Consider the following 14,662-nt stretch of genomic DNA (forward strand, 5'->3'; position numbering starts at 1 on the left):
TTTTTTTTTCTGTTTTCCAGTTTTATATTCTAAATACATTCTGTAAATGATTTTTAACATTAATTTAAAATTTATCTTTGTGGATTAAACCAAAAGATAATATAAGTTGAAAAATTTTTTAAATTATCTTCATGGAGGTTCTTTCTCCGTCTCTCTTTAGTACTGTTTTCTTACCTGGCAGCACATTATAGCTTGTTTCTACTCCAAGAAACCTTATAAAGGATTCAGACTTCTCCTCCATGCTGTAATCCAAGCTAACCATGGGAAATGTTGCTGTTGGTGTCCCCATTGTTGTCTGCTGCATTCCAGGCTGTCTACTGGATCTGTGGTTTGGCGAAGAACTTTTTTTCAATCTTCTGTAATACATCTTCCTTTTTTGCTTCCTAGGAATTGTTTCATTTTGTCCAAAGTCAGTTTGGAAAATGATAAGCAGAAAAATACAGAATAGACCTGCAAACTTCATGCTTGCTTTTTCACCATCCAGTTCCTAGAATGAGAATGAAACAATTTTGGAGTTAGTGGTGACTAACTTTTTACCTCTGAAATCTGGCTTATAATTGCCTACATTCTTCAGCAGAGAGTCTTTGAGAAATAACACATGATAGTGGGCTCTATGCTATACTATTACTGCCAAATCAGAATTTAGAATTTTTCTATTAGAATCAAGAAACATCTAATCTATAACAGGCATGAGCAGACTTTTCTATAAAGGACCAGATAGTAAATATTTTAGGCTTTACAGGCCATATGTTTTCTTTCATAACTATTCCACTAGGCCTTTATAGCATAAAAGCAAAAAATATGTACACAGATGGGTGTGGCTGTATGCTGATAAAACTATTCAATTGGTCATACTTGGCACCTGGGCCATTGTTTGCCACCGTCTCTCTGGACTGCTGTGTTTTAGGTTTTTGGAGGTTACTCAAGAGATTTCTGAGTAAGTTATTTTGTGACTGACATCATCGAAAACTCATTTTCCCAGCTCTTCTATTTTGTTTTTTATACTCTAGCTTTATAATTTTCTTTATTGGGTGCAGGGACATAATTACACTATATAAAAATAACAGTAAACTAGCATCAGTTACAAAGAGATAAGAGGGACAAAGCATCTCTTAGCCAGTCTCAGGAACAGCACAGGGCCCTGCACATGGTAAAGCTGAAAAACGCATACTTCAGTACTCTCGATGAGAAAGACTAAGTGTGTCAGAGGCTGGTTGAAGGATCGCCAGGCCATATGCTCTGGCCTGCAGTTAGTCCTACAAGGAAAGGTTTGTACAGTGTCCATTGCCCCTCTGAGCTTAGAGCCATTGTCTTCACCCTTACCCCTCCGTGGCAGCTCTTCCTTTGCTGTTCTTCCCTCAGGTCCCCTCATTGTCATTACCCTCTGAGATGGAGTGCCCTCTCCACACAGCCAGGATGTTTGGAGCAGAATCTGAAACCCTAGGGACCCTAAAGACCCAGGATCATTAGTTAAAGTGGCAGCCTTGCTCGGTGATAAAATTTATTCCACTCCTCACAGGCCTGTCTCGATCATTTCTGTCAACCAGTACAAAACTGTTATATTTCAGAAAACATCCCTCTGGCTGGTGATGGGCAAGAATGGTAAAGTTTTAAGGTGATATTATATACAGAGATTAAAACTCCATAGTTCTCGTCAAGATGTCTGAGTAAGTAAATGCTGTGCTCGCCACTTCTCACAACCACATCAAAATTACAACTAAACTATAGAACAGCCATCATTGAGAATCACCTGCAGTCTAGCTGAACGGAAGTCTTATAACTGAGGACATACAGAAGAAGCCACATTGAGACTGGTAGGAAGGGTGGAGATGTGGATCAGGCTGGTCCCACCACCACATGTGGTGGTTAAAAATGGGGAGGGATACCTCCGCTGCGGAGGTCCCCTCTGAGGAGCAAGTGGTCCCAGCCACACACTGGGCTGCCCAGCCCAGGGTCCCAGTGACAGGAAGAGAAGTCCCCATAGCTTCTGGCAGTGAAAACCAGCAGAGATTGTGACTGAGTGAAAAGTAGGGTTGCTGGAGTCCCTGGTGTTCCTCTTAAAAAGCCCTCACACAGACTCACTCATTCTGCGCCTCCAGTGCTGGGGCAGCACCTCGAAAGGCACTAGGGACATACCTACAGGGAGGAATGGAATTGTCTGACTTCAGGGCAATGGCTGGAGGTATAGCTTTCTCCCAGACAGAAGTGCCAGCAGAAGCCATTGTTCCTTTGTTGAGTCCTCCCCTCACCCAATGTGTACATGTAAGCAGTTGCCAAGTCTAATTCTCCATCAACCTGGCTAACACCATTCACCCTGCCCTGATGATACCCTGAGACTCCGCCCCACCGAAATTTTGGGTCCACCCAAGCCATATCCAGTGGCTTTTCCATACAAATGGCCTATCTAGGCTCATGCTATGGACTTTACTAAAATCTTTCAAAAGTTTACAACCTCGAACAATCAACATCTGGCCTTGGCATGCCCAGTACCTCTTGCGAAGCAGCCCCAAACCTGGCACTCGTGGCAGCCAGCACTGATTCTCAGCTTAGCCTCTCCCAGGCACTCCCAAGGCACACACAAGTGGCAACCACCTGCAGACCATTTTGTAGCTCATACCAGGTAGTGCTGGGCAGGGCATAGACAGCAGCTGACCTTGGCCTGCAACAAAGTTTCTCCCAAGAGGCCCCAGAATCAACACATTGGGTGGCTGGCTTCAGACCATAACAGAGCACTACCCATCACCTTCACCAAGACCCAAAAGGCAGACTGGGTAGGCATCAGAGCCCTGCTCTGTAGGATCAGCTCCTGCACAACAGCTCCTCTACTGTAGTCACAGCCAGTTCTTATAGCCAATCAGCCTGAAGGTCAGTCCCTCCCACTGACATGCAAACAGCAACAGAGGCTCATCTACAACAGGAGGGCACATACAAACCACACGAGGGACACAGCTGGAGCATCTGGCTCAGTTGACCAAGGAGACAGGGCCCTACAGGTCACTTAGTATATAAGACCACACTATCAAGATTGGAAGACATAGCAGATGTACCTAATACATAGAAACAAACACAGGGAGACAGAAAAAAAAAAAAAGTCCCAAATGAAAGAACAGAACAGAGCTCCAGAAAAAGAACTAAACAAAGTGGAGACAAGCAATTTATCAGATGCAGAGTTTGAAACACTGGTTATAAGGATGTTCAATGATCTCATTGAACTTCAACACTGCCATAGGAAACATAAAAATGGAGATAGAAAACATGAAAGAACTAATCAAAAATAGAGAATGCAATAATTGAAATAAAGAATATATTAAAGGGGACCAAGAGTAGATTAGATGAAGCAGGGGATCAAATCAGCAATTTGGAAGATAAGGTAAAAACACCCAATCAGAACAACAAAAGGAAAAAAATCCCCCCAAATGAGGACAGTTTTAGGGGCTTGTGGTACAACATCAAGTGTACTAACATTCTTATCATAGGGGTACCAGAAGGAGAAGAGAGAAAGCAGAGAATTGAAAACCTATTTGAAGAACTAATGATATAAAACTTCCCTAACCTGGCTAAGGAAATAGACATACAATCCCAAGAAGGAGAGAGTCCCAAACAAGATGAACCCAGAGGCTCACACCAAGACACATCATAATTAAAATGCCAAAGGTCAATAACAAAGAGACTCTTAAAAGCAGCAGAAGAAAAGCAGTTAGTTACTGACAAGGGTGCTCCCATAAGACTGTTGAAGGGATTGGCACGAAATATTCAAAGTGATGAAAAGCAAGGACCTACAACCAAGATTATTCTACCCAGCAAAGCTATCATTTAGAATTGAAGGACAGATAAAGAACTTCTCAGACAAGAAAAGGCTAAAGGAGTTTATCTCTACCAAACTAGTATTACAAAGAAATATTAATGGAACTTCTTTAAGAAGAAGAAAAAAATAATAAAATGGCAATAACTACACATCTATCAACAATTATTTTAATGTAAATGGATTAACTGCTTCAATCAAAAGGCATAGGGTGGCTAAATGGATAAGAAAATAAGACCTTAACATATGCTGCCTACAAGAGATTCACTTCAGAACTGAAAGTAAAGAGGTGGAAAAAGATATTTCATGAAAATGGAAACAAACAAAAAAAGCTGGGGCAGCAATACTTATACCAGATAAGTATAAGTACTAGAGACAAAGAAGGATCCAGTAAACCCATTTCTGGGTATTTGTCTAAAGAAACCTAAAACATGACTTCGAAGGGACATGTGCATCCATACGTTCATTGCAGCATTATTTACAGTAGTCAAGATATGGAGTCAGTCTGGGTGTTTGTTGGTTGATGAACGGATAAAGAAGAGATGGTACATATTTACAGTGGACTATTACTCAGCCATAAAAAGAATTAAATCTTGCTGTCTGCAACAACATGGGTGGAACTAGAGCATATTGTGCTAAGTGAAGTAAGTCAGACAGAAAGACAAATGTCATGTGATTTCACTTATATGGAATCTAGAGTATGGTATAAATGAACAAATAAAACAAATAAGCTCATACATACAGAGAACATTTTGATGGTGCTGGATTGGGAGGGGGTCAGGGGAACAAATGAAGGGAGGAGGGTATTAAGAGTTACAAATTTTAAGTTACAAAATAGTTATGGAGATGTAGAATATAGCATGGGGAATGTAGTCAGTAGTATTGTAGCAATTATGTATGAATTTATCAGGATGATCGCTTCATAAGTTATATAAATGTCTCTAATCACTGTGTTATACACCTGAAACTAATATAATATTGTATGTCAACTGTAATTAGGAAAAAAATCTTTGGGAAAAAAAACTCCAAATTGCAAAGAAGAGACTTTGAAGGCTCAAAGGGCCAACAGTAGCTACAGACTCTGTCAACCAGCAATCTTGTTGGGATCTTAGGAAATAGCTAAGAGACCCTCTAAGCATTTGATTCAATTTTTCTGTATGAAACAAAGTGATCTGTTGACATCCAGATGCTGTTATCTTTAGGTCTGCTTCAAAACCTGTGCGTAGCCCTGGGAATCTCAAGGGCATCTGAATGGAAGACCATATACTATGGGTAAAGCAGGGCTTCCTCATCACAGTGCCTACCACCCGCATGTGTAGGAAATGGGGGTGATCAGTGTCAAGTCCAGCCAAATATTGTGATTTGCTCTCAGTAAATACCTACAATGATTGTAGCAAACACAGTGTTGACAACTTGGGTCCTTTGCGTAGGTACAAATGTCTCTCACTGACCTGTTTTTGACATTTTGCCATATGGTACCTCTTCACCTGGAGTTCAAAAATGAGAGCACTCTTTTGTTGGTGGTTTTCATCCCCGCATTGCCAACCTTCTTGCTAGAGGGACCTCATGAAGTAGCGATTCTTGGAGAAGCTGGAAGTTAGTTCATGGTCACCTCCTAGAGAACCTGCCAGCCATTGTACCAGTTTTGTGACAAAACTTAACAAATCTTTCTGTTTCCATCCAAGATGGAGTAATATACCAGATATACTTTCCTACCTAAAACAACTTAAAATTCAGACAAAATGCATGAAATAACATTTTCAAACATTAGACACGGAATAGACCAAGATAGATTCCTGAGAGAGGGAACAAAATCCAAGGTGAGCCCCCACTTATTGCCTTAAGGGAGTTCCTTCCCAGGCTGCAGCCCAGGGAAGGGACCCAGGCAGAGTCCTACAGGCTCCCTCAGTTGTAAAGATAGACCTGGGGGTCTGGTGATTCCAGTGAGGCAAGAGTTAGCAGAGCAGAGTACAGAGAGGTGAGAGCTACCCAGATAAAGTCTTCTAGAGACTTCAAGTCTTCAGCTGAGTACTGATCAGCACATTTGTGTGAGTAAACTACTCGATGCTGGAGAAAAACTACCATAAAAGAAAAATCCCTGGGACTTAAAAAAGGCTGTGCAGAGTTTGTGTGCCCACTAGTCAGAGTGAAAAACCTGTACTTCACATGGCATCAGGTGGAGTACTCAGGACACTGGCACAGCAGAGGAAACAGTTCACCTTAGACTAATGGCTGCCCTGATCCTATTTAACAAAACTGAGCAACAAGCCTTTCTGAGAGGATCAAACTGTGTACAATAACTTAACCATATCCCAGAGCGCCTAACAGTGCTTGAGAATCCAGCAAAAATTTACCAGGCACACAAGAAGCAGGAAGAATTAACCCATAATAATGACAAAACTCAATCTATTTAAACCAATCCAAAAATGATACAGCTGACATAATTATTCAGTAGGTCACTAAGTTATTATAACTATATTCTATATGTTCAAGAGGTAGAGAAAGATATTTAAAGAGATCCAAATCAAAAATTTTAAAAAAATGGAAACTAGAATGTGAGAGAGAAAAACTACACTACAAGGGATGAATAACACATTAGATATCAAAGAAGAAATTAGTGAACTTGAAAGCAGTTATAGATATTATCCAAAATGAAATACACAAACAGACACAAAATTAGTAAAAAGCATGAACAGAGCATCACTTTGCTGTAAGATAACTACAAAGCAATGGAATAACTATATGTCCATTTCCAGTCCCCAAAGAGCTAGGGAGGCACAAAAATATTTATATATAAAGAAATAAAGACTGATCATTTTCCAAGTTTGATGAAAATGATATACCCACATATCTAAGCTCAATGAACCCCCAACATTAGGAATATGAAGAAAATTATACCAAATATTTATCATATTCAAACTGCCTTAAAACCAGTGATAAAATCTTAACAGAGAAAAAGACAAAGTTATGAATAAAGGCAGACTTCTCATCAGAAACAGTACAAGCTTGTGACAGTAGAGCAACATCTTTAAGGTACTGAAAGAAAAGATAATTGAATATTTAATACTCTTAACTGTTCAACAGTTGCATTTATTAATACAATAATAGTGTATTTTGGTGTGTTTATGACAGGTAGAAGTAAAATGTATGAGAACAGAAGCAAAGAGGAGGAAGTAGGACATGTAAATGTGCTGTTGTAAGGTTCCTATACTATAAGCGAAATGGAAAAATATCTCTTGAAGGTAAACTGTAATAAGTTAAAGATGCATATTATGAGCCCTAAGAGTTACCGGTAATAAGCCAATAAAGGAAATAGAGTCGAATAGTGAGAAATAATCCAAAACATATGTAAATTATTAAATGTAAATTGATTAAATCCCACATTTAAAAGGCAGAGACTATCAGATTGAGTTTTTAGAAAGTAGGACCCCAGTAGATGCTACCTATAAGAAACTTACATAAAGATACAAATGGGTTAAAGTTAAGAGGGTGGAAAATATATACCATGGTAACACTAATCAAAAGAAGAGCAGAATATGGGGATGTAAAGTACAGCATACAGAATATAGTCAGCTGGATACTAACTTACCAAGGTGATCACTTTGTCAGTTATATAAATGTCTAATCACTATGGCATATACCTGAAACCAATATAATATTGTATGTCAACTATAATTGAAAAATAAAAAATAAAGAATAGTGGAATGGCTATACTAATATAAGATGAAATGGATAAGATGAAGAATATTAGCAATCATAAAGAGAACCACTGCATAATGATAAAGAGATTTTTTTCTTCATGCAGATACAACAATCCTAAACCTTTATACACTTAACAATGCAGCTTCAAAATACATGAAGAAAAAATTAATAAAACTTTAAGAAGAAATAGACAAATTTATAGTTACCATCCAAATTTTCTACTTTTCTGTCTCAAATATTGATTTTAAAAATAGTAGATTGCAAGTTAAAACAACAAGATAGCACTATACAGTTATTAGAATGGACAAAATAAAAAACACTGACAGCACCAAATGCTGGCAAGGATGTAGAGCAACAGGAATTCTCATCCATTGGTGATGGGAATGCAAAACGGTACAGCCTCTTCGGAAGATAGTTGGGCAATGTTTTAGAAAACTAAATATGTTCTTAAACATATAACCCAGCAGTCATGTTCCTTGGTATTTACCCAAATGAGTTAAAAACTTATGTCCACACAAAAACCTACACATGGATGTTTACAGCACCTTAATTCACAATTGCCAAAACTTGGAAGCAACTAATATTTTCTTCAGTATGTGACTAGATAAACTGCAGTCTATCCAGACAATGGAATATTATTCAGTGCTAAAAAGAAACAAGCTATCGATCCACATAAAGACATGGAAGAACCTTAAATGCATACTACTAAGTGAAAGAAGCCAATCTGAAAATGCTGGTATTATATGATTACAACTATATGGCATTCTGGAAAAGACAGTAAAAAATCATTGGTTGCCAGGGGTTGGTGTTATGGGGGAGGGATGAATAATTAGAACACAGAAGTTTTTAGGGCAGTGAAAATTTTCTGTAATACTGTCATGATGTATACATGTCATTGAACATTTATCCAAATCCATACAGTGTATAATAACCAACTGTGAATTGTGAATTATGGATGTGGTTATAATGATGTATCAATATAGGTTCATCAGTTTTAACTTGCTATGAACCTAAATATGATAATTGTCATATTTAAAAAACATTGTTAACATCAGTGTTTACCCCTTAAAATCAGGAACAATGAAAAGGTGTCTGGTCTCACCACTTCTTCTCAACATTTTACTGAATGTTCTAGCCAGTATAGTAATGTAAGACCAAGAAGTAAAATGCATTCAGATTAGAGAGGAAGAAGTAAAACTGGCTTCATTCACAAATGTCTTGGTCATCTATGTAAAAAATCCTATAGTGCCTATGAAAAAGCTTCTACAACTAATAAGAGCTTAGTGAGGTTTCAGGATTCAAGATCAAGATCAGGGATAGAAGGACTGCAAATTGGTATGGCCACTATGGAAAGTGGTAGGGAGGTTCTTCAAAAAACTAAGAATTGACCTACCATATGATCCAGCAATCCCTCTACTGGATATTTACCCCAAATACTTGAAAGCTCATATTCGAAAAGATATTTGCACACCGATATTCATAGCAGCATTATTCACAGTGGCCAGGACATGGAAGCAACCGAAGTGTCCTATGATAGATGATTGGCTAAGGAAGCTGTGGTACATATATACAATGCAATATTACTCAGCCATAAGAAGAGATGAAATACTGCCATTTGCGATAACATGAATGGACCTTGAGATAATCATGCTAAGCGAAATAACCCAGACAAATGTTGAAAATCACCATGATATCACTTATATGTGAGATATAAACCTAAAAGCAACAAATGAACAGGACAAGCAAACAGAGACTCATGGACATGGACAATGGACAGTGGTTACCAGAAGAGAGGGGGGAAATTAAAAAATTAAATGAAAAAATTAAAAAAAGATCAGGGATAGAAAAATAAAGGTTATTTCTATAAGCTAACAACAATCAGAAAATTATGTTCAAAATATAACACCATTTTTAATAGCATAAAAATGTGAAATCCTGAAAAGATAATTTTGACAAAAGATATACAAGATCACTGCCCTGAAAACTATAATGCATTGCTGAGATAGAGGAATAAAGATCTTAACTGTGTTTATGGATCAGATGACTTAGTTTTAAATTCTCAATTTTCCCTTAAATTTGTCACAAAGCCCATCAGAATTCTAGCAGGCTTTTTTTTTTTTTTTTTTATTTACAAAAGTGATTCTAAAACTTGTGTATGGAAATGTAAAAAGCCTAGAATAGCCAAAGCAACTTTGTGAAAAGGAAGAATAAATCTGTAGGACTAACACTTCCTGGAAAAAGTGATTCTAAAACTTACATGGAAATGTAAAAAGCCTAGAATAGCCAAGGCAACTCTGTAAAAAAGAAGAATAAATTTGTAGGACTAACACGACCTGATTTCAATACTTATTAAAAGCTAGAGAAATATAGATAGTGTGACATTGGTATTAAGGTAAACAAGTGAATCAATGGAACAGACTAGAGAGTATATAAATAGACTAAAACATACAGTTAATTGGGTTTCACCAGAGATGCCAAAACAATTTTAATGGAGGAAAGGTGATCTTTGAGATATAATTATACTAGAACAATTGCATAGTCACATATAAAACAAAAATACACTATAAAAAATTGATAATGTAAGAGCAAAAAGTATAAAATTTGTAGAAGAAAATGGGAAAAATTTTTGGTGACTTTGGGGTTAGCAGTATACTTTCTATTAGATTATTGTTTTTTAATGCAATCTGAGAACCTTTGTCTTTTAATTGGAACATTAAGTGTATTTATATTTAATATAACAGTTGATATGTTTGGGTTTAATTCTGTTTTCTGACTATTTGCTTTTTATTTCTCTTGCTTATTCTGTTTTTTTTCTTGCTTGCTTTATTTTTAATTGCTTAGTTATTATTCCATTAGTAATAATACATTTTTTGCTGTTCTGTGTTTTGTAGAGATTACCACACACATCCTTGACTTCTCTAGTCTAATACAAATAGTAGCTTTACCTCTTCTTGGACAAGAACCAGGAAAACTTTAATTTCAGTTACTTCATCCTGGCACATGTGCTGCTTTTATCATATGTTTTAATTCTTTATATATGTTAAACCCTCAAAAGGTTATTGTCATTACTGTTTTATACTCAAAGTTTATTTATATCAGCTCTCTCAGCCTTAGCACTATTAACATTTGGGTTGGATAATTCTTTTTTGATGAGGAACTGGACTTTGAATACTTAATAGCATCCTTGGCCTCAAGCCAGTAGATACCCCTAGCACCCTCCCTTCAGTTATGACAACCAAAAATGCCTCTAGACATTACCAAATGTATTATAAGAGATGGAGGGAATCATCCTACCCCAAGTTGAGAATCACTGATTTAGATTTACCTAAACATTTATCCTTTTTGTTTTTATTTCTTCTTGCATCTCCAGTCTTTTTTTAGGATTATTTTCCTTCTGACTGAAGAAGACCTTTTAGTAATTCCTTTAGTGCAGGACTCCTGATGACCAATTTTCTTTTTGTGTATCTGAAAATGTTTATATTTTATATTCATTCAGAAAAGATGTATTCCATAGATACGGAATTCTAGGTTGGCAAGTGGTTTTGTTCAGCATTTTGATGATCTCATTACAATGTCTTCTTGTTTTTATAGTTTCTACTAAGTAGTCATCTGTCAATCTAATTATTTCCCCTGTAAAAGTAACTTTTGTTTTCTGGCTACTTTTAAGATGTTCTCTTTGACTTTGGTTTTCAGCTGTTTTACTCTTAAACATTTGATTTTCTTGTTTTTATCCTGTTTGGAATTCATAGTACATCTTGAATCTATAGCCTGATATTCATCATATCTGGAAACTTCTAAGCCCTTATCTCATCTAATAATACTTTCTTGCTTCTCTCTCCTCTTTCTTTTTAGAAGTATGATTAGATGTATGCTAGCCTTACTTTGTCTTGTTTTTTTTGTTTAATTTTTTTTTTTTTCAGTTACACTGGATAATATTATATTAGTTTCAGGTGTACAGCATAGTGGTTACACATTTATATAACTTATGAAGTGATCCCTCTGATAAATCTAGTACCCACCTGACATTGTACATAATTATTACTTATTATTGACTATATTCCCTATGGTGTACTTTACATTCTCGTGACTATTTTGTAACTGTCAGTTTGTACTTCTTAATCCCTTCATCTTTTTAACCCAGTCGCCCAACTCCCCTCTCATCTGGCAACCATCAGTTTGTTCTCTGTATCTATGAATTTGTTTCTGTTTTGTTTGTTCATTCATTCTTATGTCTTTAATGTCTCTTTCCCTCTCTTATGTTTTTCATCCTTCTCAGCCACCTCTTCCGATCTGCAGATGTCTCCAGAAGAAAAGCTCTTCCTCTTTGGGTTTCAGTGCTACCCCTGTTATTTCCCCCACCTTGTCTGGTTATTGTCAGCAGATTGATTGGTCTGAATTCCCTAGACTGACAATTATTTATTATTTATTTGTTTATTTGTTTATTTATTTAATTTTTAATTAATTTATTTTCATTATGGTGACATTGGTTAAAAAAATCCAGTTAAGTCAACAGTAAGACATATATATATATATATATATTGCATTGTGTATTCACTACCCCTTTTACTCCATCTACCTCCTCCATCTTCGCTACCCCTCTATCTTCTGGTAACCACTAGTCTATTGACCATGTCCATGAGTCTCTGTTTTAGACTGCCGTTTTTAGAAGCAGAATTTCTCTCAGATTCATTTTATTTCCTGCTGAAATATATCTTCTTTCTTAAAGAGAATGTTATGAGTTGTAAGCATTTTGAATTCTTCTATGACAGAAAATTTCATTCTGTTTAGTTGGAAATAGAATTATTTCAAAATTATTTTCCTTTGTACTTTACAGATATTGTTCCATTAGTTTCTTAAATCTAGTGTTACGATGAGAAGTTTAATTTGAATCTGATTTTCATCTCTTCCTAAGAAATGTTTTCTTTCTTTCTGTAGAAGCTTTTTTATCATATTTTCAGTTCATCTTTATTATTCAGAAGTTTGACTACATATATAGGTTTTTAAAAAAATTTATTTATCTTGAGATCTTTTAATCTAGTGACTTTTTTTCCCCCTACACAAGCTCTCTTTTACTAAGGCTATGTTTTTCCTCTTTTGATTCATCCCATCTTCTCCCATCTTTGAAGGACTCCTCACAATTTCTGTCTCACCAGGAGTTCCCCTTCTTATTTTCTAGTGAACTATATATTCATGTGTGTATTTGTTTGTAATATATCTTGTATTATTTCTAGGTATCTGGTGAGAGGAGAAAGGATGTGATAGCTGCTCAGTTTACCCTCCTGAATCTTAGTAGTTTTTTTTATAACTTCATCTACCAGAACCGTCCTCCTCTAGTCAAGTTGCACTTGGATCATATTCTGACTAGCCACCACTTTACCTTAGCTCAACAGTCTCTAAGGTATCTTTATGTCAGCTAGCCTCAGCGTGCAAACTTTGCTTAATATATATGTCCATTAATTACTGCAGTCATTTCAAAACTTTTGCGATAGGTCATTGAAATGAACATATATTAGAATAACTTTTTGTAATCTACTTTTGGAAAAACATGCAAAACATAAAGAAGGAGCATACCCCTTAGCTGATGGGCAGCTAAAATTGTAAAAGTCAATTCAGAGAGCAAACTAATGTTGGAAAGAAATAGCAATAGCAACAGGGGAAAGCAATATGAAAGTTGGGACTGTGAGTAGAATTTGCTGAGTGGCAGGGGAGTGGGATCTGATGGAGGGCATAAATGCTATGTTTTGCAGAAAAACATACATAGAAATGTTCTTGCTTTGACAAGACTCTCCATCTTGTGGTGGATAAGAGTTATGAGGAGCAGGGCCCTGAACATAAGGGCTCTAGAGATAAACTCTCCCATTGGAGTCTCAGATATCCTGTTGTCCCTAGGCCTCCTGTGAGTACTCACTTAACAGAGTACCTGAGCTGACCTCCCTCCCAGTTTTCCCATCCTGGAAACTGTCTCCCTTAGTCTTTCTCTCCACCGCCCCCTCTCCCCCCCGCAAATTGGCTTACTTGTACTTATCCAGAAATCTAAATAGATATGTACAGAAATAAATTTGCAGAGCTATCTTAATTTTAACAAAATCAGAATCTGAAGTTTCATTGAAATGTTTAAATTTTACGAAATGGCCTCTCAATGCCAATTTTATAATTGATGCCTAGGCCTTTGTGATTTTCAGTGATTTATAGAATTTCTTATTGCATTCAATATTTAATAAACAACTTTGCAATTGGGTGAATATGCTTCTAGAAGTAAGATTTTATGACACTCTAATTATAATAGGCATTATTTTAATCAAGTAAATTCTTTCTAGCACTTATTGTGTTTATCACAACATTAAATATCATCTATAAACCTTGATTAACTTACTGTTTTTCTCTAAAGTTTTTCATCAGTTGTCTTAAGTAAGCTTTTAAAATAGTGAATTTCGAATTTTAAACTTCTACACAAAGACACGAGATGTCTGTTAGCCCTTTTAACTTCACTCAACAGGCTTAAAATGAAAAAGTTTTAATTAATCCTTTATATTCTTTTAGGACTTTAAAATAGAGAAAGAATGAAAACTTCAAGCCAACTTATACTTCTATTGAGCGTATAATTCTATTTAACCATATAAAAATATATCTAATCCTAATTCCATAAAATTTGAAATACTTGGGAAGTATTCATCCTGAAAAAAAAGTAAACAAAATAATGCACATTTAAAACCTTAAAAATCTATTAGTAAGAGCTAATTTCCTCAAGTGTTAAACATATTTACAACACAACACACCCAAATATTAAAACCATTCCACATGCTATAGTAGAAACTTAAAATTTAAAACTTTTTTACCTGGAAATCTAAACTAAGTAGGCTTTGCTTGGTGTCATTTAAGTCTCCAGCTGAAAATGAAACAAAAATCAGCTTTCTTTAAAACAAAGAACAGAAGGGAATGGTGAAAAATGATAACTGACTTCTTAGTAAAATCTAAAATAACTGCTTCTCTTGGGAATAAATGCCTTTCAGTTCTTTGTGCAGAAAATCAGCCAAGGGAGTAACCAGGGAAAATGGTTACCAAGGGAAATATTTTTTCTAAATCACAAGAAAAATGGAAAGCAGCAGCAGGCGGAAAAAAACATTAGTCTGTAGGCTGAGAAGGCAGAAGCATGAAAAT

The 14,662-nt window shown here is 36.1% G+C and overlaps 1 protein-coding gene across 2 annotated transcripts in view; it reads right to left on the reverse strand.

The window, feature by feature from the left end:
• ECM2 (extracellular matrix protein 2) overlaps positions 1 to 14,662 on the reverse strand; it is a 37,656-nt gene extending 22,994 nt beyond the window's left edge. The window contains exons 1-2 of one of the 2 annotated variants that reach the window (XM_039880367.1): positions 14,341 to 14,662; positions 175 to 487 (exon numbers count right to left, since the gene is read on the reverse strand). In XM_039880367.1, the coding sequence (XP_039736301.1) occupies positions 175 to 463 (289 nt within the window). In that variant the 5' untranslated portion in view covers positions 464 to 487; positions 14,341 to 14,662. The remainder of the gene's footprint in view (positions 1 to 174; positions 488 to 14,340) is intronic. The other variant, XM_039880366.1, reaches the window with a different exon arrangement.

This window comes from Pteropus medius, unplaced genomic scaffold (assembly GCF_902729225.1).
Source record: "Pteropus medius unplaced genomic scaffold, Ma_sr-lr_union100, whole genome shotgun sequence".
NCBI classification, from domain to species: Eukaryota; Metazoa; Chordata; class Mammalia; order Chiroptera; family Pteropodidae; genus Pteropus; species Pteropus medius.